The sequence below is a fragment of the Parus major genome, chromosome 5 (genome assembly GCF_001522545.3).
Source record: "Parus major isolate Abel chromosome 5, Parus_major1.1, whole genome shotgun sequence".
NCBI classification, from domain to species: Eukaryota; Metazoa; Chordata; class Aves; order Passeriformes; family Paridae; genus Parus; species Parus major.
This window is the reverse complement of record NC_031774.1, coordinates 45528424-45554956: the sequence shown is the minus strand read 5'-3', so window position 1 is coordinate 45554956 and position 26533 is coordinate 45528424. Positions and strand designations below refer to the sequence as shown.

The 26533-nt window shown below is 35.0% G+C and overlaps 1 protein-coding gene across 2 annotated transcripts in view; it reads left to right on the top strand.

Moving 5' to 3' along the window:
- TTC7B (tetratricopeptide repeat domain 7B) overlaps positions 1-26533 on the top strand; it is a 104468-nt gene that overhangs the window by 12082 nt on the left and 65853 nt on the right. For both annotated transcript variants that reach the window (XM_015631028.3, XM_033515010.1), the window contains exons 3-8: positions 2134-2264; positions 3215-3336; positions 13877-13955; positions 15912-16084; positions 19307-19370; positions 23933-24070. In XM_015631028.3, coding sequence (XP_015486514.1) covers positions 2134-2264; positions 3215-3336; positions 13877-13955; positions 15912-16084; positions 19307-19370; positions 23933-24070 — 707 coding nt within the window. The remainder of the gene's footprint in view (positions 1-2133; positions 2265-3214; positions 3337-13876; positions 13956-15911; positions 16085-19306; positions 19371-23932; positions 24071-26533) is intronic.

Genomic DNA, 26533 nt, shown 5'->3' with positions numbered 1-26533 from the left:
TTTTTAAGAGACAGACCATTTGTATATTTGCTGTGCTCTAGGAACATGCAGTTTTTTCAAAAAGTATGTTGGATGTTACTTTGTCTTTAGGAGGAGTCTCAGCACTGGATTCAGGATTTTGTGTTAACTGGATGTATAGCACATAAAGCTGTAAGATATGTGTTGTTTGTACTGGTAAAAGGGTGGATTGTACCACCAACAAACTGTGATACAGACTTAAGGCATCTTCTCAAGCCAGAAATCTGGCTCGATATTTTTTATACATAAAAGCTACACTTTTACAGAAATTGAAATTTAATAGATGTTCTGAAATAATCTGGAGGCCACAGATATTTCACAGTTCTGAGTTTATCAAGAAATAAACTCTAGGTTATGTAGCTGTGTCTTCCCAAGTTGTTTTTGGGGTTTTTTGTGTAATTGTAATGGAACATGCTATACTGAGTATACAGTATCGATTGACAGAAATCCTTTGATAAACTGTTCTCCAAACTGGATTTGTACTACTTGGGATTCTACACACATACGGCCAATATATAACTATGTGTTTTGTTGTTGTTTTTTGTTTTTGGTTCCTCCAGAAATGGATTCTCAAAATTTCCAATGATGATTAGAGAGTACAGTGATTTCAATTGTGGATTATATTAATGTGGGAGCAGTTGAAGGCACTTTAGGACTAGGATTTACTGCTGATAAGTTGGAAGAATGACCTGAAATAAATCTCTTAACATGTGGAAAATCCTACCTCAAATGCAATTAATTATTCAAATAAATATAAGGTGAAATAGTTGGCTTGAAGGATATGAGCTGGTGGTCTATTGCAGATCATAAATGGATTTTGATTTTCTAATATGTAAGGGAAGGCTCTAAAGTTCAGCTGATTTTTAATACTTTTAAAAAAAGTATCCCTTATGAAAACCAGGAAGTGTTTAATCTTCTCTGCTCAGTGCTGTTGAGGCCTCCAAGTGAAGCCGTGCATCCCATTTTGGCCCAGTGAGTCAAGGTAGAGGTGACCAGTAGGAGACTGTCTAGAGGAGATAAAAATGATTAGCTGTCAAGGAAGCATGAAAAGAGAAATTGGTGAGAATTGACATTTTTTGTTGAGAGCCTGTCTCTCTCTCTCTAGATGAATCAAAGAATATTCTGAGTTGGAAGGGCCCAGAAGGATCATGGAGTCCAACTTGTATATGAGTAGCCCGTAGGGGGATCAAACCACAACCTTGGCATTATTGGCACCATGCTCTAACTTGCAGTGCTTCGTGAAGAACAGCATAACCCCTCTGTGAGGATGAATCGGAGTAATTAGTCTAGAAAGGGAGATTTAAGAACTAGGAAAAAGTACTGTTTGTGAGAATAGCTGAGGTCTATGGTAATTTGCATATGAACGTCAGGGCATCCCTATTGTCAGAAGCTTTTAAGAACAGGTTAGACAAGTGTCAGGGGTTAGTTGATTCCTCCATCAGATAAATGGATTTATATTCTCAAGGTCCTTTCCAGCACTTTAATTATCTTGAAAATAGAAGCAGTAGAAATGACTTGTTCAGGAGTTAGTATTGATCAGTAAGAGTTGTTGGATTTTTGAGAAAAGCGAAGATTTATTTTTTATTTTTTATTTTTTTGCTTTGAAGCACCTCAAATCCTGAGCAGAAAAGACTTACATGGCCTTGATGAGAGGCCTTCTAAACTACCCCTTCTAAATTAAAGTAGAAAAATTACACTTTGATTATTTTAAATGTGTTTGGTTTTATAGATGCTTTTGTCTTGCACAGTGACTATGTTAATATTACCTTGAGCGTCTTTTCTCACTGTACCTTGGTTTCTCTGATCATTCTGGAAAAGTGAAGACATAGTAATGTAAAACTGGTATGGCAACACAGTATATACTTTTTATGGTAGATTTTCATTATGTCTTTTAAATCAAAATTGCTTTAAAAATTGCTGCTTCTGGATTTATAATTATTAAGGAGGAGTAATTTTTGTTTATATATTTGTTAGTGTCTCTTTTAAGGGACCATACCTTCATTTCCTTTGTTTCTTCTCCTAACTAAAGGGGCTTAACCTGGACTATATTTTAGCTATTAACATTATATGACATTTGTTTTTAATGCTTCATTTGAATTTTTTTTGTCTCCCAAGGTCTCTGTATTGAGAAGCTGACAAAGTCTTCCTCAGAGAGCAATATCCACGTGGACCATGAAGAAGACATTGTTACATGCTATGAGAAGGCTGGGGATATTGCTCTCATATACCTTCAGGAGCTAGAAAGAGTAAGCTGGGGTGATTTTCTAAATTGAAGATTTAAAGATTGAAATAAATGCCTTTTTAAAATTACATTGTGTTACCCTTTATTTCTAGAAGTTATACACTATTCCTTTTTATTTAGACTTTGAGTTACATTTGGGCAAAATGCAATACACTTGGGGCTCTGTTCTTTGGCTTGTGAATGCTATTACAGTGAAGTGAGCTGGCAATATCCATCTGATCCTCTTTTTCAGACTCATTGCTTGTGGGCCTCAGACCTGTCACTTGACAGCTGTCTGAAGAAGTTATAAGACACAGTCAGGGTCATGAAAAACAGAAGGAAGGGGAAAGAAAACCAATGTAATGGGAAAAAAAAGTAATTCATTAATTCACACTGTTTTTAAAATACATGCAGGTTTTTGTTTTCTGAGGGTTTTATTACTGTTTTGTAGTGGCTGGTAGACTATGTGCATTGAAAGCTGATTACATTTTGACAGCATTTTTAATGCTGATGTAATACAATTATTTCTAAATTGCTTTTTGGAGATGACTCTGGAGATAGCTTTTAATCTTCATGCTGCTCTCTGTAGCAGTCTTTTCTAACCTTACAGGAGTTTTAAATTTTTGAATACCATCACCTCCTGCTACTGAATAAAGTTGCAAATATGCTTTTTCATGTTCTTCTCTTTTGTATGCCATTCTTCACAAAAAATTCTGACAAAGTATTATAAAATTCTGCTTCAAAATATTTCTACTTTATCTTTAAGGGTATAGCCAAGAGCAAAAAAGTTTATATTCAGGCGGCAATGGAGGTAAACTAGAAATGGTCTACTAGCCATTACCTACAAATGGCAAAGATTTCTTCAACATTAAATATTGGCTTCCATGTAAAAAGTACACGAACATTGATTTTAGTTTTTTGAGTTTTTTTTTCTAAATACGCTTTCCCCCTCCCCTCTTTCTTTTGTTCTCTTAGGTAATTAATGCCAACATACAAAATAGAAGCCCTAAGCCAGGGCCCACTGCTCATGAACAGGAGCTTGGTTTTTTCCTGGAAACAGGACTTCAAAGAGCACATGTTTTATATTTCAAGAATGGGTGAGATTTGAGTCTTCTTTTATTGTGTTTGTTTTTTTGTTTAGGTTTTGTATTTGTGGTATAACAGCATCATTTTTAGCAATTGTGGATTCTGTAATTGTGAGGTCTCGTTAATAAAGTAGTAACATTTTGATTAAAATAGTATGGCTGCCCATGTTGTATTTATTTGCATATTGGAATATTGTTTAGTCAAAGTATATTAAGCAGAAAGAATTATATAATTTTGCTTACTAAATGTAAGAACTTAAAGTATCTTAAGCTTTAACTATTTGAAATTTACTTTATTATCAAACACTGTTAAAAAGTGATTGTCAACATATTGAAACTCTTGATTTTTATAATTTTGATTTTGTAATTTTTTTCCAAATCTCTTCAGTTATCACTTATTTTAACATTATGCTGCAGGATAAATGTGCATGAAGATCAACAGTATGTATACAAGTATATGATCTTTATTGTACCTGCTCTGTAGATCCCCTTTAGATTCTGCATGGGACTTCCTTTATAATTTATTTTAAATAAAGCTTTGCTTAAAAGCCTAGAATTAAATTCAGTTACCACACAGAATGAGAAAAATAATACAACTCTCCATTTTTAAGAACTTCAAAACTCGGCACAAATGGGTTTTAAGTACATTTCTGACATTTGTTGAAATCACATAGTTTAAAAATTTTTTCCTGGGGCTTCTTATTTCATTAGAAAAATGTGATTTTATTGAAATACTGCAACTCTTGATGGGACCACTGTTTTGTACCAAAAATGTTTCTTATTCTTTCAAATACATAAACCAGAGATGAAGGAAATAAAGCAGTGTCTGTAAAGAGTTCAAGATTTTAATGTACTGAAGGTAGGGTTAAAAATGTCTCTCAGAGTTTTAAGCTGTTCAGGAATTTCAGCGTGGAAATGATCACTACACTTTCAAAATCTCTTTCTTAAAGTATTGAAGTAGTGGTGCAATAACATGATCTGACAGTTACAATTTAGTTCTGTTTTCATAATTTAATTTCAGGGGGAATGGAATGTTCCGAAAGCTAATTTTTTTCTTTTACCAGAGCTAAAAATAAGATCTCTGTTTTCATATCTGCACAAAAAATAAAGAAAATATAGTTACTGAAAAAAATCCCAGTGGCAGTCATGGTTAAGAATAAGCTAAGAATTCCACATTTTGAAGAATTTTGATTGAAGGCCAGGGATGGAAATGGTGCATTTAATCTGACATGTCTTGTGTAAAAACAACCAGCAGTAGACATAGCAGATTGCAATTAATGAAGAAAACAAAAAGCAACTGCACAAAATAAGTCATGCAGTTGATTGTTAAGGAATACCCAGACAGGAATGTTTTTCCTAGACCATATCAGCTGGTCTGGTGTGAGCTTTGAAAGGTGATTTTATTCCATGTGCATTTTAATTCTTCACAGTGAAGTTGCTGGTGATCTTGCTAGCTCCTACACAAGGTTTTTTGTTTTTTGTTTTGTTTTTTTTTTCAGTCTTTAGTACAGTGATTACTTGCAGTTTATAAACTAATTACACATTATATATATATATATATATATATATATATATATAATTTTGAATTTCTTCTTCTAGTTCTATTGGCCAGTGGTACTTTTTTTGTGGTATGATATGAAGCAAGGTGTTAGAAAAAAATGGCTTTGTGACAATTATTATTTTACATATTCCTGCTGTTACATCCTTTAGTTTCCTTCCTTAATTCAGAGTCAATCACAGTTCTTTCAGTATTCCCTAATATGGTCATTGTTCCAGGCTGCTTGTCATGTGGCTGCTTTTAGGCATTGCTTTTTTATTTTTTTTTCATTTTTTAACTTTGGTTTACCAGAACTGAGAAAAACTCCACATATATACTTTTTCTAATAGGAATAATTTTAATTTGTAGCCAGCTTTTTAATAAATCTATTTTAAGGATGTTTAGTTTCATTTTTAAATGTGTCATCCCTCCTGATTTTAGGTTTATAGAAAGTAGATTTGAGATCTTTCTAGTAAGCTTTGCAACGTGCTTCAAGTCTGAATGTAATCTAAAATAATTTTTGTACATGTGTGTCACTTTCAATCCAGAAAAGAAAATAAGATAACTTTTATATGAGCTGGAAGGACCATAATTTCAGCAGTAACATATGGAGTATTACTGCCTACCCATAAAGTTAGTTGATCTACTTAAAATTTCCCTTTCATTTGTTAACTGTAGAGAGATTTTCTTTTGAGTAATCAAGATTTTGTAGAGGATTGAGAGATTATCTTTCAGGTATGCATTATCTTGTATAAAAAACGAGAAAGTATTTGAAACTTAACTTAGCCTTTCTGCTAAGTGGAGGTATTTTGAAAATACATGGAAATGCAATTAGCTAAAAAAAAAAATGTTGAAGTGGAAATAGTCTGAACTAGTAAAGTGTAAGTTTAGTGCTATTAAGACACAAAACTGAAATAGATGGTTTCTTCTGAAGTAGACAGAATTTTATTAATGAAACAAACTACATACCCATTTTTCACTTAGCAGATGAGGAACATTTCAGCTTGGAAATGTGTAACAGAGAAGTTGAGGAAGTTGTTCTAAAACTTAGCGTAGGGTTTGTGTATTTTTTATAAAACATTCTTATGTTTTTTAAATATGTAACTTCACATGCCTTCAGGCTGATTACATAACTTGCATTGCAATTGCTTTGTAATTTCATGCTGAAGGAGTTCAAAGCCCCGATGTTTTTCCAAGAAAAGCTGTGAGCACAGGAACTTTGACATTGGTATTTAATGTAGCTATTTTCAAGTAGAATTCCCCTGGGGAAGAAAGGACAGCTATTTAGGTACTCAGTGTTTCTTCTATCCTAGTATTTGCTTTGTTATGAGATGTACAAGTTAATTTTGTTGTGTTTATGGTTTTTATTTTTGAGGTGGCAGTGTTCACAAATCTACTGGAAATGTACGCACTTGAAGCAAAATGCCGTTCTGGTTGAAATGTAAAATCAGGAAGCCATCATGTGACAACCAGACTTATCTAGCTTTCAGAGCAACTTTTTTGGCTTCTCCTTTATTTTACACCTCATCCAAGGATATTGCTCTGAATCCAGACTGCAATTTGGTCTTGTCTCCATCATGGTTTGCATGTCAAAACCTGAGGATCCCAGAGAGGATCTGTGCTCCTCATGGGGCTATTACCTGTGCTGGCACAGTCACAGTGAATCAAGACATTCCCAGTCTCATCCAGCAAGTTGTTTATTATAGAATGGCTTCTTCTCCATAAAAAATTAGCCCTGAAAAAAATGAATTAAAAAAATCAACCAATTTTTCTCTTTTTTTTTCATATAATTGAGATAATTGATTTATATTGACTTTAAATGTTTGACAGGCACAACAAAAGCCTCCTTAGAGTATGGGACTTAGCTATGTAGAATTTCCTTTACCTGTTTTTCTCTTTTCACTATAGCATATAACAGAAATAGCATAGGAATTTTACTCGCTCTCTGGTAAGAGAGGAGCAGTGGACAGGCGGCAATCTCTAGGTGCCTCTGTTCCGCATGTATATCCATACAGTGTTCACAGCTAGGGATTTTGCAGTTACAAAATCTATGAGAGAAGGATTTATGTAAATGCTTGACATAAATGCACGTGAAGATCCTGTAGGATCAGCTCTCTACTGTATCAGAATATAGTGCTAGGTACCCATCACTCTGCATCTCTTGAGATCCTGTTGTGCATCCTACATCAGTCTCAAAACAAGTTGGTGTTCAAGTAAGGAACAGAAAGTAAGATGAAAACATTAAAATCCTACAAAGTATCACATTCCTTATATATAAAATATTACTGCTGTATATTTTGGAAAGGAAAGGAAATCACTTCTATTGCAGTTTTCAACACAGCTTTGTTTTCTATTTACCTGCTTTCATGTTTGTGTGGTTAGGAAGCTAAGGCAAGAATATATTAAAGATAGAACAAAAATAATTTCTCTGTGATTCCTAGGCAAAATAAGTTTTCAAAGGATACTTTATTGTCTGTCATATCAGATGCTTTCCTCATCCTTGTTTCCAATACTATTCTTACCTATTAGTTTTCATTGAAAAAACTTTATTTGAACATGACAGGAAATATTATTCCCTCATAATGGATTAAAGAATCCATTATGAATGCTTTCTCTTTCAAACCTTACAGTATGTTTATTGCTCGGAATTGTGTCTTAACTTCAAGAGTTTAAAATCAGATTTTGTTGTGAAGTTACAGGTAGGAAACCTGGCAGTGTTACATGGGAAGACTAAAGTGGATATAAACGTGAAGGAATCACTTTTATTCAAAATCTTATCAACTTTTTAAATAACTAGTTATACAAAGAACAGTGAAAGAGTAATGTTAGTATCTGAGTTGATGTTCAAGTCTGATACTCTTAATAATTTATAGTTAGAATTCTGACTCCAGCTCACTTTTTCCAAGATACTTAGCATTTTTTAGCCCATGTACTGCAAGTCTTGCTGTCAATGGCTGTTGATTGCATATACAAGTGTCAGATTGAAGGTTTTGGTTTAATGTTGAGTTGTGATGGCTGGCAAACAAAATTGTCTTGGGTTCTCAAATAGGACAGTTAATAGTTCATACACTTCCCCTGCTCCCCTCAAAATGCTAATTTCTACTTAATGCTCCTGTTTTTCCACTGTACAGAGGAGTTACTATTGTCATTTTCCTAGACCAACCCTCCTTCTACCCTCTTAGTGTACATTTTCCTTGTTTGCCTTTTGCTGTTTCACATGCTTATTTGGTTCTTCTTATTTGGAGTTATTTTGATAAAGAAATCATAGCTTTCTGTCATTCCGGTGAGAAGATTTGATTCACTGGAAGGTGTGCTAATGGCTGGTGTGGCTGTCAGAGAAGAGGTAGGACCATGCAGTTGAGAGTAGGAAGATACCAAGAAGGAAGAATGGTGGAAAAAGGGAACAAACAAGAAGAGATGAGAATGGGGAAGATGAGATCTTCCTCTTCAGCTCACAAACCATTAGGTGGGCTAACTACCAGTGGAGCTGCAGTCTAGGCAGTAAGTGTTTTCATTTTGAATGCATGAATGCCAGAATTGCTGCTTGATTGGCTCTTTCAAATACTTAGGCTTGTGTAGCTCTAATGGCACAGTGAAGATGTTTTATTTATTAGCCCAAACACATCTGTTAAGAACTTTCAGACATCAACCAAGCATGATCTTCTATAGCAAATCTGAGATATCTGGGATTTTTCTTTCTGCATGAGGTAGCAATGGATAAAATGAGAAGTATGCCATGATAATTTTTTTTAAGTAGACTTTTTTTTTTTAAAAAAAAAAAGAGTAGTTTAGATTCTGGCAGAAAATTAGGGATTTTCTACATTTTATTCAGAAAATAATGCCTAGTGTTAATTAATGTTTTGTGAAAATTATACAGTATTGTGGGTGTACTGAAAGTGTAAGTATGGAAAGAAGAGAGAGAAAACCGAACTGTCTGAAGTTGCAACTATGTTGCCTCTCATAGATAGTTATCCAAATGCCTACGAGGATATTTTTCTAGTTGTGGATTAAGTTATACTTCTCCACCCTCTCAAACCTGATGGAAAACAGACACAGACATTAATCACAATCATCCAAATCATCATCCATTGTGCAGGGTATGTAGTCTTGTCCATTTGGTCAGGCCTTTAGTAAAGTTATGGAAGTGAGTCCTTCTTATGGACTTTTCATGGAATTGCAGTCCTTATTAATTTTTTTTTTTTTTAAATTTCATATCTGTAGGGCTATATAAAGCACTATGGTAAATGGCATACCTCGATATTAGGATGTTCTGCTTAAGAATTAATCTGGGTTTGTCAAGCATTTCTTACCTTTTGCTTATGCAGTAACTTCTTTTAATATGAAATTTTTTCTGACATTATTATTGTGTAAAAGACTCTTAATTGTCTAAAAGTAATTAGAGTGTATGGATTTTAATAGTTACATTTGTTTGTAAACATGTCATTCATACTGCAGTTACTGAAATGTCACTGTTCTGATTGGCATGCATATTAAGAGTTTCACTTGCCCTTACTCCTTACCTTTAAAATAATTCCTTTCTCACCTTTCATATTTGAATTTTTGGGAGAAAAGCCTAAACTTTAAAACTTGCAGTGTATCTATGGGTTTACAAGCATTGCATTTCTTTTTCTTTTTATGAATATAGAAAGAGAGAGCAAGCACAATAGAAGGTGGAAACAAGTTCAATTCCAAAAGCAACTTCTGTTTTATCACTTTGGTCAAGCCCTGTAGATTTCATTGTTATTTGTTTCTCTCCTTTTAAAAGATGAATATTTCAGAAATGTGATACAGTAAGTCTCAGTAATGAAGTAATATAGTAGTATAAGTAGCTCAGCCTATTCACCAGCATGGTTCTGGGTATGCTTTTCTCTCATAAATGGGAGAAATATTGACAATTTAGTGACCAAATTGCAGAGCAGGTGAGGTTTGGTATAGCTCAGTACACAAAAATTTATTCTAATTTAATTTTTAATCATTAAAAGGCAATGGTAGACTAAATATTTGGGTCTTTCGATTGAGAAGCATAAAGGAAATGCCTGACAAACAAAGCCCTTCTCACTAATGGAGAAGATACTAGTAACATATTCTGTAAGTACAGAGTAAATTAGTCCTATCAACCTTTCTAATGTTAATTTTAAAATGTTCTTTTTAAAATCTGTTTTCAGTATATTGTGATTAGATCTCACTGATTTTTATCCTAATATCATTCAAACATAGACTGCTTCTTGTTTAGCAGTTTCTTCCATTCTTTTCTACTTTTTGTGTATGTTTAAAACCACAAAAAAGAAGTGTTGGTGGGGGTGAGGTTTATCTGGAGCAGTAATGCCAAAGCACTATTATGTTGTCTGATGCCAAGCATGCTTTTTAAAACCAAGAGACTTCTTGGTGACAATGGTGACAAATACGTTTGTACCTAAAGTTTGCTACTGCTGGCCTTCATGCCTATATACAGGTTTTCTGATTCTGCCTTGAAAGCTTATCCTTGGAGCCCCTTAATTTTCTTCCCACACTTTACTTGTATCATATCTACAGTTATTAATTTCTGTCTCTGCTTAGGAGTGAGCACCTTTGTATAGGTGCAGTTAAGATATTTGCATTATTCTAAACAGAAATACTATCTGAAATACTTTAAGGAGCCTAAAAGTTGATATTGTATCAGGATAATCAATTAGGTTCTAACATGAGTGATTGGGGTTTAGGGTGCAAATACGTAGATACAAGAATGCAAACAGGCTCTAAGGACATGTCTGTATAGATTTTCAGTAGATCTTGGTTCTCAGTTTAACTGGAAGATTGCTACTTAAAGAGTCAAAATAGGGGTTATTATTCTTGAAGATTTAAAGCAGCAAACATTCTAATTGATACAATTTAAAGGAGATTTGAGCATATTCTGACAGGAGGCAGTCATTTAAACACACATGTATGTAACTATCAGTGTCCATCTGTGGGCTGTCTTTGTCTTGTCTGGAATCACTGAAAATGTGTCAGTTCCAAGTGAGTGTTAATGTACCTTACAATTTCTTGTCCCATGAAAGGAAGGGATCTCAAAGTCCTTTACAGACACTGTGGGACATTGCTGTCTAAGTGAATGTGCCCCTTTGCTCTGGCATTCAATCAGCACAGCAAGAACTGCTGACATGAAAGCACATCCTAGTGAAAAACAGGTAAAAGCTGTGTGTGTCCCGGGCTAGGAAGGAAAATCGTGTCCCAGCATAGCCACCACTCTTCTCAATGTTCCAAACTGTTAACAAATACAGGAAATGTACTTTGCGAAAAGCAGTGTGGTGTGGAGATCTACCATATTATTCATGGTATATTTTGCTTCATTTCTTTTCTCTAAAAGCATTTAACTCAACTTTAGGGTGATTTAGATTGTAGTTTCGAGGTCTGGTATTTTAGTAAATTTCATGTAGAAGATGCTTGACAAATTTGTTTTGTGTTTGTGTTGATGTGTTAAAATCACTGTTAAATGCTTTATGAAGCAAAAGCTAATTCTGTATTCTAACTGCTTTTTTTCCTGTGCAATCTTACTGCTTTTTCCATGATACAGTAGAACTTCAGCCACAAGTTTCAGTCCCTTGCAAATGCTTAAGAAGGTGTAATGGTTAACTAAAAGCAACCTGTCATGAAGTGTTCAAGGCCTTGTAAAAGTTGCATGCATTTTCATAAAGTGTTTTGTTACTGTTCTTGTAACAGATCAAAAGACATAAACTTCATATGGAAAAAATGCCAATTCCTAAAATTTAATGAAGTTATTGTGATTTGAAGTTCTACTGCATAGTATGTGTTTCATCTGCACTGGGAAAATAAAGCTTCAAGCTGACAAGTTCTTGCTCATAACTATTTTTCAACTATTTTGCAGGGAGCATATCAGTTTTTTAGCAGGTCTGCTTTGTTTGGTTGGATATTTGGTGTTTTATCTTGTTATAAGGACACATTATGTCTTTGCAATACAGTCTTTGAGAGAGAACTCCATTCATGAGAAAGACCCACTTAGACCAGAGGACTTAAAACTGGGATTCCAGTGGACTGGTTTTGGCTCTCAAAAATATTTGGAATGTGGTATTACTGGATGATATGTAATTTTGACTTTCCAAAAGTGCTGAATGTATCCCTCTTCAAACAAGTTTGGAGGTTTTCTTGAAATCTGGCTTGATGACTTTCTGTCCTTCCTTAGTATATGAAGTTGGTGTAATAGTCAACAACTATTGAGGCTGCCTGTTGGAAATGTATAAAGTAATATAATTTTTCACACAATTGTTTCCATGCAGATGTTTGCACAAGATGAATTTTCTTTAGAATGTGCTAGTTGATAACTCTGTGGTCAAGCTCTGCTGTAGCACGTGGGCTTTTTACAAACAATTTCTATTTCTTGTGTGAATGGTGATTATTTCTTTTTAGCCAACTGGTGGTGTTCTTTGCCATAACTTTCAACTGTTCATACGGGTTTTGTTACTTGGAAATGCTACTTCTTTTAAAATGAGTTTTTATACAAAAGTATTTTAGAAGGTGTGCTGATGAATGATGGTGCCCGTGCCAGTGAAAGATGTGTGGAAACTAAAGTTTCTGAAATATCCTGATAATCCTTTATTATGTAAAACAGAACAGAGATGAGTGCTGTCATGTAATCTGAAGAGTAAAATAAATGGGTAGGTCTCTAGGTGAAGTCATAGGAGTCCTATAGTTCTATAGCAAGATCTCTTGCAGCAAAAACTAGTTTCAGATATTCTGCAACTGAATTCAAAGTAACAGTGTCTGTAAAAAAATGCAGGCTTTTTTGGCATTTGTACAGAATTGTGGTTCAGAAGTCAGTATTTTAAACATATTTTTAAATAAAGAGAGCAGACTAAGGAAGTTGGTTTTAACATCTGATTTATAGTGCAGTACAATAGTGCTTTTACTTACAGAAAGCTTACACAATATGTAATATTTCTTGTCTCTTTTGGCTTTCTTAGGTAAATGCTACACAACTTGCACTTAACATCACACCTTAAGACAACATATGATGTAACAGCAATGATTTGATAAGAAATACACTTAATCAAATAATTTTGTTTTGTAACTAAACTTGAAAGAGTAAAATGGTTGTCCTATCTGCTGTGTTCACGTTGCAGAATTCAGTTGTTCAGGACAGCAAAAAGCTGTCCTTCAGCCAGTGCTTCACCAGTTTAAAGGCAAATTGTATTAGTATAAAATAAAATATTCTCATCTGCTTTTATGTACAATAAAACCTCCAAACAACTGATAAAGAGATGAGAAAAAGGTAAAGCTATAAGACCATTCAATATAATCTATTGTTTAAGAAGAAAGTTCAGATCTGCTAAAATAGTTAAATTATTAATGATGCCTGTGAGGGCTTTGAATCTCTGCAAAAACTGTTTAGGCAGCAGATGTGGAAGAAGTGTAGATAAACTTGGGTTGCAGAAGCCACATGAAAAGCCAGTCAGAGTCAAGAACAGAACACTGATCCCTCAGTCCTCTTCTGGTCACACAGTGGATCTTAATGTGTTTGTGCTCTTTCCCTTCTGAAAAGGAGTTCAAAATTTTATGTTTTGTATTGCTTTCAGGGTTACAAGATTTACTTAATCTCCCTGTTTTAAGGTGCCTGTTTTAAGAGGCAGCTCAGATGGATTTTTTTTCAAAGTTTATACTTGAAGCCTAATGTAATTGAAAACTAAAACTACAGTAGCAATGAGAATGGCTTCATTTTGTCTTTTTTGTTTTTGAGGTAGTTGCTTCTTACTTTTTTCCTTGCTTTCCCTTGAACTATCTACTGATAATGAAAATGTTTCTTTTTTCAATAAACTGTCAGGGGATGTTGTTATAGTAATCAGTGGTGAGGCTCCCAGATGAATATATCTATATCTCTATATATCTATCTCACAGAAAGACAATGAGGCTATGAAAGGAAAAAAAAAAAAAAGGTAGAAGAATTTTAACAACTTTATTGAGTAATATTTTAAGGTGTTACTTCATCCAAGTTGGAATACTGTCAAATTCTATGTTTATATACAGGAACTTGACGAGAGGAGTTGGTAGATTTAGAGAGTTACTAAGAGCTGTCGAAACAAGAACTACACAAAACCTGCGAATGGTAAGTTATATTAAACCACTTTCCTATTTTAGCATCTGAATTTCAGTGGGCAGGGAAAGCATAAATATAGTGGATGAATTAGAGACAAGTAGTTGTATACGCAGGATATTGATAAGGACCTGTTATCCCACACCTCATAAGGTTACATTTCCTGGCTTAAGTGAGTGATTAAAGTAAGGAATGTTTGGTACCCAGTCTCCCCCCTATTCCTTTGTCTTGTTTGTGGATATAATTAGAACCTGGCTGGTCTCTGATTGACCATACTTTCAACCTTAATTATAATTGCCCTACTTATGAGTCAATGTAGTTTCATCTTTTTGTAATGTAGTATGGGTGAGAACAGAGTGCATAGTTATTGTGTGGTTTCTATAAAGTTGAAGGCTATCAAGTTATAAAGCCTCTTAAAGGAAAACCATAAAAGCAAAATCATGAAGATTTGTTACTTACATTGTCAGAAGCTTGAATCTTTTATATAATAAAAAGTAGAGGTTTTTATCTTTTATTGCCATGTAATTATTTTCAAAATATCTAGATTAGTTTCCTAATACTGGGCCTTTAAAACTTCCAAACTGTTAGTAAGGAAGGTAGGTGATTTCTTAATTCATTCAATAACTGATTCCTAGTAAATATATTAAAATTATTTAATAATAGACTTTCAATGGAGAGGGATAATATTGCAAATTCTAAGAGAAAAGATGAAGGGCCTCTTATGGTATAGGAGTTAAGGTGGAAGATGCAGATTATATGGTGCTGTCTGTTACTTAAATATTACACATCTATTTTTGGGAAATGTTACTGGGAAATGCTGTCAATTATGATGCAAATTTACATCTGGTTGAAAAAATTTGAGTTTTCATCATCATGATACGTAGTTGGGTCTATGCATGTGTGTGAAACATTAATGGGAGATTACCCTGATAGTTATGGATTATAGGATGACTCAAAAGCTTTATATTATATTATTTAATTAAATAATATTTATGTATTTCTACAGTTAAATATATGGTGACAATAATAGTTGGTCAAAATAAACCTTTTCATGCTGATTTTCAATCTTGTTTCACTCTTGCTGAGCTTTATCAGTAGCTAACACCAGCACCTTCAAGTACAAGTTGTCAAAAGCCCCATTCAGCCCACAGACCATAAATGTCTGTGGTGGGTTGATCTTGTTTGGCTGCCAGATGCTCACCCAGCTGCCCTCAAACTCTCCTTCCTTAACAGATGGGGAGGGAATAAGATAGAAAAGGTCTGAGACAGGTCCAAGATAAAGGCAGGGAGTTTGCTTACCAGTTACTGTCACAGGCAAAATATGATCTTCTTGGAAGAAATTAATTTATTGTCACTTAAAGGAGAGTGGGATGGGGAGAAACAAAAACTGAAACACCTTCCTTGCACCCCATTTTCTTGGGTTTGACTTCAGTCTTTGACTTCTGACTCTTTCACCTGCCCTCCCTACCCTCCATTCCCTGAGTGGTGCATGAGGGGTGGAGGGCTGTGCTGAGTTCCTCTCAGCTCCTCCTTACTGCTCACATTTTTCCCCTGCTCCAGAATGGGGTCCCTCCCTTGGGTTGCAGTTCCTTCAGGGAATATCATCCTGTTTTTCATCATGGTTCTCTTTGCAGGCTGCAGTTTCAACAACTGCTCCAGTAGAGGTTATTGAGCATCTTAGGTTATTGATACTCTTAGGAGCAGCAGCTGGGTTGTTTATACTTAACTATCTGGATTTAACTGATAAAACTGAAAAATTGTTTGTTATTGTCATTATTTTTCTTTGTGTTTAGAGAATTGAACTGGGTACTTTTACCTTTTAAACAGCATCATGCCTGGTTTTTTGGATGTTGTAGAATAAAAAAATATATTCTATGTAAGTAGTCTTCATTAGAAAAATTCTGAGCATTTTTCTGAGAGTTTGGATTCAGCATTTCTAGGGAAAATATTTATCTTTTGCTTTTACAGACAATAGCAAGGCAACTTGCAGAAATTTTGTTACGAGGTATGTGTGAACAGAGTTACTGGAATCCACTGGAAGACCCTCCTCACCAATCACCCCTTGATGATCCACTTCGAAAAGGTTCAAATACTAAGAATTATGAGCTCAGTAGAAGACCACGGGTTTACACTGGAGAAAAGTATGGCAGAGTTTCTACCTCTTTTGTTTCTATAATTACAATTGTTACCCAGTACACTGGATAATTTAGATTACACTTTGGAAAATGTAGAAGGAATTTGGGAATGTGTAGGTAGGTAGATTTCCTGAGGAGAACTAGGGAACCTGTGCTTTTCTGAGTGGAAGTTTGAACTGTATGCATTAGATCTTTTGTTCTCAATTGTAGAATTTTTTTTCTATCCTGGTGTATGTGATAGACTCAATATCTCTTATTATATGTGGGATACAAAAGAAAACATGAACTGGGTAGCAAATCAGATATTGCACATTTTAGGAGTTGTGTGCTGCTTCTAGTCATCTATTCTGCTTTATCATAGAAAGATGAAACCATATGAAGATTCAAGCTGGTCCAGGAAGCTTTATGAAAAACAAAACATATCTAGAAATTTATCTAGTAGTTTCAAAGCTAGTTTATTTCTCAAGGCAACTACCTTTTAGCTAACCATCTTAGATTAGTTTTGGCATTTCTTTATGATGCCACCTTTTTGTTCAGTTTTAATATTTACTGAATCAGGTAAGTGATACTTTTTGGTTTTTTTTTCTGGTATATCTCTTGGTGAATTCTAGAGTAGCTGTAGGATGTTTCTTCCTTCTTGAAAATGTAACTGTTTTTTTTCCAAACTATTCACCATTAGAGTTAGTGTTAAATATAGACAACCGTTCCCTTGAATTTGTAATTTTTCTTGGAAGTTAATATCTTGATTATAGAAGTAGCCCTACTTGCATAATGGAGGGATGTTTTGTTTTAGGGTTGTTTATATTGTAGCATAAATGCCTGCAACGTGACACTATTTGAGTTGTTTAGCTGTATTTATTGCAGAGTTCCATTGCTGAATCTTTTACATAACATCAAGCCCACATAATTATGCTGCCTTTACTATTATTAAGTAGAGTGGCCTTTATCTTCAAAGACTTCTAGCAATTCTCCTTCCTGCATCCAGAATAGATGTAGCAGGTTTCTCAGACTCGCCCTTTCAAACTTATGTTCTCTATTCTCAACTCATCCTTCATAGCAACACGCTTCCTGCAAATGTGGAAGTGAACTTTGTTCAGTTTAGTTCTCTTGTTCTTGGCACGTGCAGGTGAGGAGTTCCACAATTTCAACATAGCATATAATTAACTCCTTTCATCATGTCAGACTGGTTAATACTGTTCCACATAAAATATGTCCAGCTAAGTATCTCATCTCCAGCAGTGACTGAAAGCAAATATCAAAGACAGTGATACCTAGGAAATTTCTTCCTAGGTATTCTTCTGACCACCAACTCTGAGTCTGCAATGCACTGTTTTTTTTTTTATGCTGCCTGACATTAGATGACTGCATTGTGTTCTTATGAGGATTATGGATATAATTTGGCTAATAGAATTTATGATTTTTTTGATCTCTGTGTTATTTCCTCTTCAGTTTTCTTTAACCAGTTCTTCAGCTGATCATAACTTTCATGGTTTGCCTTTGGTTGATAGGCATTTTATGCTTTCAGTTGCCTGTTTTGCTGTATTGCAATGAAATTACTCATGTGCCTTCATTTATCAGGAGAAACAGAAAATGTCTGAGTTCAGTCAGCTTAACTGAGCTTTTTGGTTAGTCAAGTCAAAGAAATTTCTCACTAATTTGTGCATGGAAGGGATCTTGTTTGAGACAAACATCAACATATCTACAAAAATAAGTTTGAAATTTCAAGAGCAAATAATGTTTGCTTTTGTTTTGATAAATGACTTTTTAGTAGTTCTCTTTGGGGCAGCATCCCTTCTTTGTCTGAGAGAGTAATTTCTCCAGCAGGATTTTCCAGTAATTATTCTGCTTTCTGGGTTCCATTGTCAGTTGGTCAAGTTAAATCTTCTTCCAGGTTGTTAAGTTCTGCATAGAGGAGTGGATTGTTAAATAAGGAGCACTCTGATGCTTCCTCATCACTCCTCATTCCTTACCGTGGGTGGTTCTTATTCATGACTGTGTTTTGAAATTTCTTTGTTATGTAATAATAAAAATGTATTTTAAGATTTAGAATTCTCTTAAAAATCTGGTGAGCAGTTGCATTGATTAAAAAAATAAAAATACAACAACAGAACAGCTGCCCTAGGGTCTTAGCTGTTGTGTATCACCACAATACACTCACAATGTTGCTTTCAAACTGCCTGGTATTCAGATGTCTTTTAGTTTCTATTTTCTTTCAGACATTTAATTACTGCTTATATTTCTAGTGCTTTAAAAAAAACCTTAAAAGATGTCTTCATGTCAGACGAGTTTTGTTTCCTATCTATAATGTATTGTAGTTTAAATACCCATGGGACCATAGGAATTGATAATTAACAATAATAAATTATTTCTACATTTAAATAGGTAATTGTGGAACTTATGGACTGAATTAACAGGAAATAGTACTTGTGTTAATTCAGAAATAGTTTAGAGGAAGAATTCTGAAGAGATAAAACACAGTCACTGATTTGGAGGATTTTTTTGTGTGTATGAGAATGGATGAATGAATTCCTGTCAGTACCTGTCCACCAGCATAGAAGAGTATTCAGAAAGCATCCAGTATTTAGAGAAATCAGTAAAGTTTGGGAACTAGTCCTGTGCAAGCAATCAACATTAAATTAGAAGAAAGTGTACTTCATTACAAGCAAATAATTCTACTACTTGGAACCAAGAGTGGTTATGGCAAATGGTTAGAGATTGTCATGGATGTATTTAAAAATATTCATAGCTATTGAATGCATCATGAAAAAATTCTCAAACATATCTCATGAAAGACTGATAGAAGTATTTCTCCACATATTGCCTAAAATACAAAAGTTCTCCTGCTCTCGTGTGAGAATTTCCTCTTGCCAGCAATTGAATCGGTGATGTAAATTCAGCTCAGACAGCCTAGCAGTAAGAGGCTAGTTAAACTATGGGTTTAGTGTTTACAGTTGTCAAATTATGTTCAATTCTAGGATATTTGAATGAGTTTAACTTTGACAGCTGTGGTAGTTTTGTTCTTTTATTATGTTCAGCCAACTTTTCTGAAATGCAAATATGAAGCATTGCAAAGAAATGCATTTTAACCAATTGATTTTTCTATGCAAGTTACTTTCTGTTTTCTTTTTGGACATTTTCCAGTTTTTACAGTGCTTTTAATATATATGTGTGAACTACTCATAAAAGTAATGTGTTCTGCTTAAATAATTAAATTCTCATTTTGAACAGCATCTTCTGTCCTCAAGAAAATACAGAAGAAGCCTTATTGTTGCTGCTTATTAGTGAATCTATGGTAGGTAAAATACAGTGAATATGCATTTGCTGAATGTGTGTGCTTTCCATGTTTTTTGTGTTTGTTTTTGTTTTCTTGTTTTGTTTTTTGGTTCTTTTTTAAAAAAATTAAAATAGGACTTTTTTTTCCCCCCATACCTTTTTCTTGTCTTTCATTTTCTTTTAGGATGGCAGGCAGTTATTTCAAGTTTTTGTTCTTCTGAGCCATCGAGATAAGGTCTGCAAGTGTTAGGGAGTTTTTCTCCTTTGGACTGGCCATGCCTAGCCTTCTTCCAGCCATAGGCAAGTGAGCAAGCCAGGTCCTTCATTTGGCATCAATTATCAGTATGAACCACTGTGCTGTTCAAACAGACACAAAATCTAAGTTATTTTTGTTGTAAAAAGCAAATCAAAAACTACTAGAAGAGCATAATAAACATCATCAAAAAATACAGTATACATTACATAAGTAATGTGAATACACAAAAGTTCCATTATACATTAAACTTCAGTTACTCAAATTTGTAAATGATTTTTGATGATACTGACATTCAGTCTTTGCTACTGGATTATTTTTAAATGTCCCTATTTCCTCAATAAATTATTCCTTTCAGTGGTCTACTTGTGCCCTTTAACAATCTTCCATATTTTCTGCTAGTTATCAATCAACTGTCACATACATTCTCATACCATGTCAGTTTTATGTTCTCAGACAAAATGAAATGCTGGAGCTTTCGCTGTTTTTGTAACAGTCTCAGGCATCATGCTGTCTGTCTCACTGCACATCAATGAGATGTAGTCTTTTAAGTTCTAGAGGTGATTCAAATGCTTACATGTTTTGGCATAATTTCTGTTTCTTTACAGTTAAATAGGATCAGAACATTTTAGTGAACATCGTGCTAGTTTAACTGTTTTAAAGTGGCAGATACTTACATTGTAGGGCTACCTGCTTCCTCATTCCTAGTGATCTGCCTTGCAATATTTGTGACAGAATCTGGAAATTCTGTCTGGATTCTGATTCTTGTAGTACTGAAAAATCGGCTGAGGAAACATTTCCACGTATCTTATGTTGGTTTTGCTGCAGTATATACTTTCCACTGAGAGGTGCTGCCTGTGTCTGTGTAATGTGCCTGAGCAGCAGTGAAGATGTAGAGAATTCTGATGGGAACTGTGGTCTTGGTGTGAAGTGAAAGCAGTCCCAGTTCTGCAAGATCTGACTACTGATTGCTGTGTTTGCATGTGTAGTTCCTTGCATATCATCATTAAGAAGCCAAAAACCAAATTAAAAGTACTGCCTTGTTAAGTGTCATTTCAGGTTACTTACAGCTTTTCCTTTGTGAATCAGATCTGCCTAATTATATCAAATGCTGTCACTGTAGAGCATATACCTTTAGCAAGCTTTCAATTTTATTTTTTTTACAGTAATTATTGCAGATTATTTCAGGCAAAAGAGTTTGTTTCGGGGGAGTATAAAGTCTTTGACATGATTGACTTACTTTGGCTAAGTAATTTGTTCAAATTACTTTTGGAGGGGGTAAAGGGGAAGATTGAGCATAAAAATATTCATAATTACAAACTTACTTTTCTGAGAGTTGGGACCTGTTATTTCAGCTTCAGTGCATGTTAACTTTCTAGGTGTAGTAGTTGTGAAATAGTATGTGATTTATAATTCTGGAACCAGTATTTGGGAAAGAAATAACACTTAAGGAAGACTAACAGTTGGTGTTTGGCTATACTACTGTGTTATTAAAGTAGTATGATCCCTTACTTGCATTGTCTGTGAATTAGTAAGAAAACACCCCAATCAAGGCCAGGTTGGACAGGGCTCTGAGAACCTGGTCTGGTGGAACGGGTCCCTGCCCATGACAGGATGATCTTTAAAAGATCCCTTCCAACCGAAACCATCCTCTGGTTCTATGTTAGCAGTGCATGTATGTGTTGCTGCTTGCCAGGTGAGTTGTGGTCACAGAATGATTGTATTTGGAAGGGAGTTCTGGAGGTCATTTTGTCCAGCCCCCTTGCTCATGTGGGGCCATCTGGAGCAGGCTGCATTTCTGTCCAGACATCTTTTGAGTATCTCTAAGGAGAGAGATTCCACTTTCCTGAGCAGCCTGTGCCACTGCTCATTAACCCTCACAGCAAAAAAAAGGTTCCTGATCTTCAGAGGGGACCTTCAGTGTTTCAGTTCATGCCCATTGCCTCTAGTCCTGTCACTGGACACCACTGGCAGGGGCCTGCTCCTTCCTTGTATATCCCTTCAGATATTTGATAAGGCTTCCCTCCTGAGCATTGTCCTTTCCAGGTTGAAGAGTCACAGCTCTCTCAGCCTTTCCTCATAAAAGAGATACTCTGGTGTCATCCTAGTGCTACAGAGTCCTATACTTGTTGGTTTCTCTCTGGTAGCTCCATGTCTCTTGTACTAGAGAGTCCAGAACTGGATCCAGTACTGCAGGTGTGGCCTCACCAGCACTGAGCAGAGGGGAAGGTTCACTGCCCTCAACCTGCTGGCAACACTCCTGCAGATGCTGCCTGGGCTATCAAGGGCCTTTTTTCCAGCTTTGGCACCTTGCTGGCTTCTGCTCACCTCGGGTGTCCACCAGGACTGCCAAGTGCTGTCAAGCTGCCTTTGAGCTGGGGAGCACCCATGTATGGTGCCTGGGTTTGTTCTCTCCCAGGAGCAGGATTTTGCTGAAGGTTCCTGTCAGCTCATCCTAGCAGCCTGTTGAGGTCCCTCTGGATGGCAGCACAGCCCTTTGGCATATCAATTCAGAAAAACATGCTTGGGATCAGACCCAGTATCAATCTCTGGGACACACTGCTAGTTACTGGCCTCCAACTAGACTTTGTATCACTGATCACCACCTTCTGGGCTCAGCTTTGTGTGAGATTCTCAACCAGTGGAAAAATGTATGAACATATCCTTCCTTGCTCTGAGGCTGCACTGATTTACACTGTTCAACTGTGTTACAGGCTCGAAGTGTCTAAGTGTGGCCAGATGACACATTGCAGTTTAACTGTCACCTTAGAGTGTCTGAGGCCATGGCAGCTCTGAAATACTGAGCACTTAAGTTCCTACGTACTTTCTGTTCTATAATTATCAAGAAAATGATTGTTCAAACACACAAGATATCTGTAATAATTAAGAGACATCCTTGTGCATTGGCATTGTCAACCACTGTTTCACAAGAAGTGCTAGTTCACAGCTTGTTCAAAACTTGCAAGGAGCTGAGTCAAATTGTGATTAGAGGTGGAGTTAAAAATAATTTCTTGAAGTTCACTAAATATTTGTGCAGTGTAAAAAGTAAAAGCCGACTTCTTGATCAAAAGAAAGCAAACTGTCTGTCTAGGGGTGTATGTGTGTGCATGTGTGGTGTTGTTTCAAATGAAAGTGTGGATTATTCAGTTGATAATTCCTGAGAAGTCTGTGTATTTTACACTCCATGTATCTCTTTGAAAAATTTTCAATATTTAATTATTCTGATTTTAAAGAAGTACTAAATTTGTTCAGAGCTTAAAATGTTACCCTGTTAAACTGAAGAAAAAAATTATTATCTCTTATTGTGTGTCATTTTTTACATCTGAAAAAGGGGAAAATTAGCTTCCTATTAAAATTTAGTGTTTTTAAGTAAATGTACTAAGGGGGGCATGCCCTGTGAAATTAAAAATAAGGAGGGGAATAAGGAGAGAGAAGTATCTTTACTGATTGCAGACTACCAGATATACTAGCATTTGTACCAACAGGAATATTAAACACCAAGAGAACTAGAAATAGATAGCATAGCAAGATAATGTGTTTTCAGAGGCTTATGGTAAAGTGGGAGAAGCACTGGGTAGTTCAGTGAGGTACTAACTACTCTGAGACCTGAATTTTGTTCTTTTCTCTTGAACATGACTTCTCTGTGAACACAGTCAATTCATTGAATCCATTTTTAGCTCAGCTTTCTTCCTTCCCAAAAGGAACACTTTACTTAAGGAATTAGGTTTGCCATGTACCTTTCACGAAACACGTTTGAAAGTACAAACCCTTGCTGCAAACACAGCCTGGTTCCAAAGCTGTGCCCAGAACCAGGATCAGTTTTCACTTCTCAGTAGTAACTCCTGAAGGTGATTGTGGGTTATTCTGGGCATGTTACCATTCCCAAGTGAGATGATAGTGTCATAATTCTGTGAAAAGGAATTGATTGCCTTATTTTATGAAAGCTGGAATAGAGGATTTGAAGATCCTTTTAATATGTTTTACTAGCACACAAAAAATAAAAAGAAATTTTCATAGATGCATATCCATTATATTGAAAATATACCTTTTTTTTTTTTTCCTGAGAACTCATCAATAATTTTAAATACATTACTTAGATTATGGAATTAGATTGAAGTAATTAAAAATAGGTCCATGCAGAAACATCAGTCTTGCCACTAACATATAAAATTGGTAATTCTTTCTATCTGTAAGTTAGTATTAGATCTCTTTGTATCCCTTATAGCAACTACTGACTGTGAGATCGAGTAGAATGGTAGTTTCTTGAGTGAAAATATAGCTTGAATTATAATGGTTGACTTGGTTTCTTTCTTTGTGGTGTGTTTCAGGCTAACCGTGACGCTGTACTGAGCAGAATACCAGAACACAAGAATGATCGCATCATCAGTTTGCAAAGTGCATCTGTAGTCTATGATTTACTTACAATAGCCTTGGGAAGAAGAGGCCAATATGAAATGCTTTCAGAGGTTTGTTGATTGCAGTGAATATTAATCTGTGTCATGTTGCTGTTTTCTGTTAATCATGTTAATTGTGGTAGTAAGAAAGGGCTGAAACAAATATAGGACACTTATTCTGACTGCTTTATAAATACAGGAGGTAGTTTCCACTTGGAATGTTTGGTTGGTTTGGTTTTTTTAGATGGGGGTTTTTTGTTTGTTTATCTGTTTGTTTTAATCTAGCATCTTTTAGTCTAGCATCTTTGTAGTAATATTCCAACAAAATTGTATGTATATTCTTTTTAAATTTTCTTTTTTAAAAAAAGAAAATAATTCCACAATGAAAAATACTTTCAGTACAGAATAATTAAAATGTATTTGTAATATATACATGAAGCATATATCCTGAATATGGAAAAAATCATCTTATGAAAGCCTGATATAATAAACAATACTTATTTTAGCATACAGATATTCTAGATACACAGCTGCAGCAGGATCTTATCAGTAAATTATTAGAACATCTAATTTCCTCTTATCTTTGTCATCCAAAGCACAGAAAAACATAAGGAAATCATAGACTTTAAGAAGCTCTTACAGTTTAGTGAGTAGAAGATATTTGCCCTCAAATTCTGCTGCTGATAGTAACTTTTATAATTTGAAGTATTACAATAAACACATATTCAGAAATGTTAAAACATTCTGTTCAGTTATATAATAGGCATTTAATTTTTTAGGGCTTCATTCTCTTTGAGCTGATTTTGATTGCTGTAGTGGAGTTGTTGTAGATTAAATCAGAAATTGGGAAATTATTCTAACTATAAAAATGGTACTCACCCACCAGTTCCAGTATCTTATTGCTGCCTTCTGGTTTTGCTATAGCTGATTGCTTACAGAAGTAGTTGGTTGTCATATAAGAGTATTAAATGATCAAAAATCTGTCTCATCCTTGTTAAACTGTTCTAATGCCAAGTCACGTTCTTGTTCACATTCACGTTAACTGAAAAGGGTTCATGTTTCTATCGAGTTTGTATATAATGGGCTTTCAATTTCCTAGGGCAGCTTCAACTAGATGAAGGAATTTTGTATTGTCAATTCTGTCCTAAATTCTATCCTAAATGAACATACTCTGATTGTAACCAAGTTCATTTTTAAGCTTTGTAAGATGTATGATACTGAGCTTGTAAGTATCCTACTAGAAGAGATGTCTTCCAGACCAGAAATTTTCCTACATTTTCCTAATTTCATCTTTCAGCTCCCTAACTTCAAGCATACAGTTTTTGGGAGACCATAGTGATAAACAACCAAATTCAGTTAAGTGCTTGACATAGCCTGTTCATATAGTGATTTGTGATTATTTACAAGGTGATATCAACAATGGCATTTTCTGTGGGAGAGGGATTGTGCTGAATGTGTTTTCAAGTGGTTAAGTCAGTTGCCATTATCCTGAACATTAACTTCCAGCCTGTCTGGTGACTACTGCTGGTTGTGTATTTCTTGTTAGAAATCTGTAGGTCTTTGAAATTCCTTGTTGTGACTTTGTTCAGAAGAACCCAGTGTAAGAGGTGTTCGTGTTCTTGCAAAGGTCACAAATATCCATCCATTTATCCCTCACCCCAATAAACACTAAGGGCCAGTTTTGTCATCTTACAAAGAAAAGAAAAACCACATAACTTGTCACTTTTCTTACTGAGCAGGGCCAAGTAAATAGAACTTGAAGTTAGGTAAAAAAGGAATGGTAGATATTAGTATGTTCAAACTTAAGACTTTCAGGATAATTTACAGTTGTGTCCTGTGCCCTTATAATTGCAAAATTATAAATCCCTGAAGTATCAATTTCTGAAACCTCATTTTCTGCAGTTAGAATGGGTAATTCATTTTTAATTGAGCAAGTTATAGAAAAGAAATTTTATGTTTTTTGCAGAGCCATCTCTGTCAAGTATCTAAAATAAAAGAAGCAATCACACATAAGTTGTTTCTTTCTGTGCTCTTTTTGGTTCCACTTATGAAAAGTCCAATAAAAAAATAAATTCTATCTTACTTTTCATAGAAGACATTTAATTAACTTACTACACATGCAATTTGACAATGAACCTTTGGCAGCAATATTAGAAAGTATTTCTAAATCATGTAAAATCATAAAATAATTTCTTTACAATAATTAATGAAATTTCTATTACGTAATAGTCTTGATACTGGACGTTGTGTAGTAGGATAAATTCTAGCATACATTACTTACATGTAGCAGATAATGTTCTTCTGTTTTGTTTCCTCTTCAGTGCTGTGCTTTGCTTCAGATTCTGGTGTAGTGTTGAAACACACTGCACACCTGATTGTGCTTTCTGTAATGTTAAGGCCGAGTTTATATGGGAAAAATAATTCATGTTTTTATGGTTTAGCGTATACACTGTAGCTGTCAGAGCAGAAAGCTGCTTCATGTAATTGGACCATGCAGACTAGAAAATTAATTCCTAAATCAGTTTATTCCAGGAA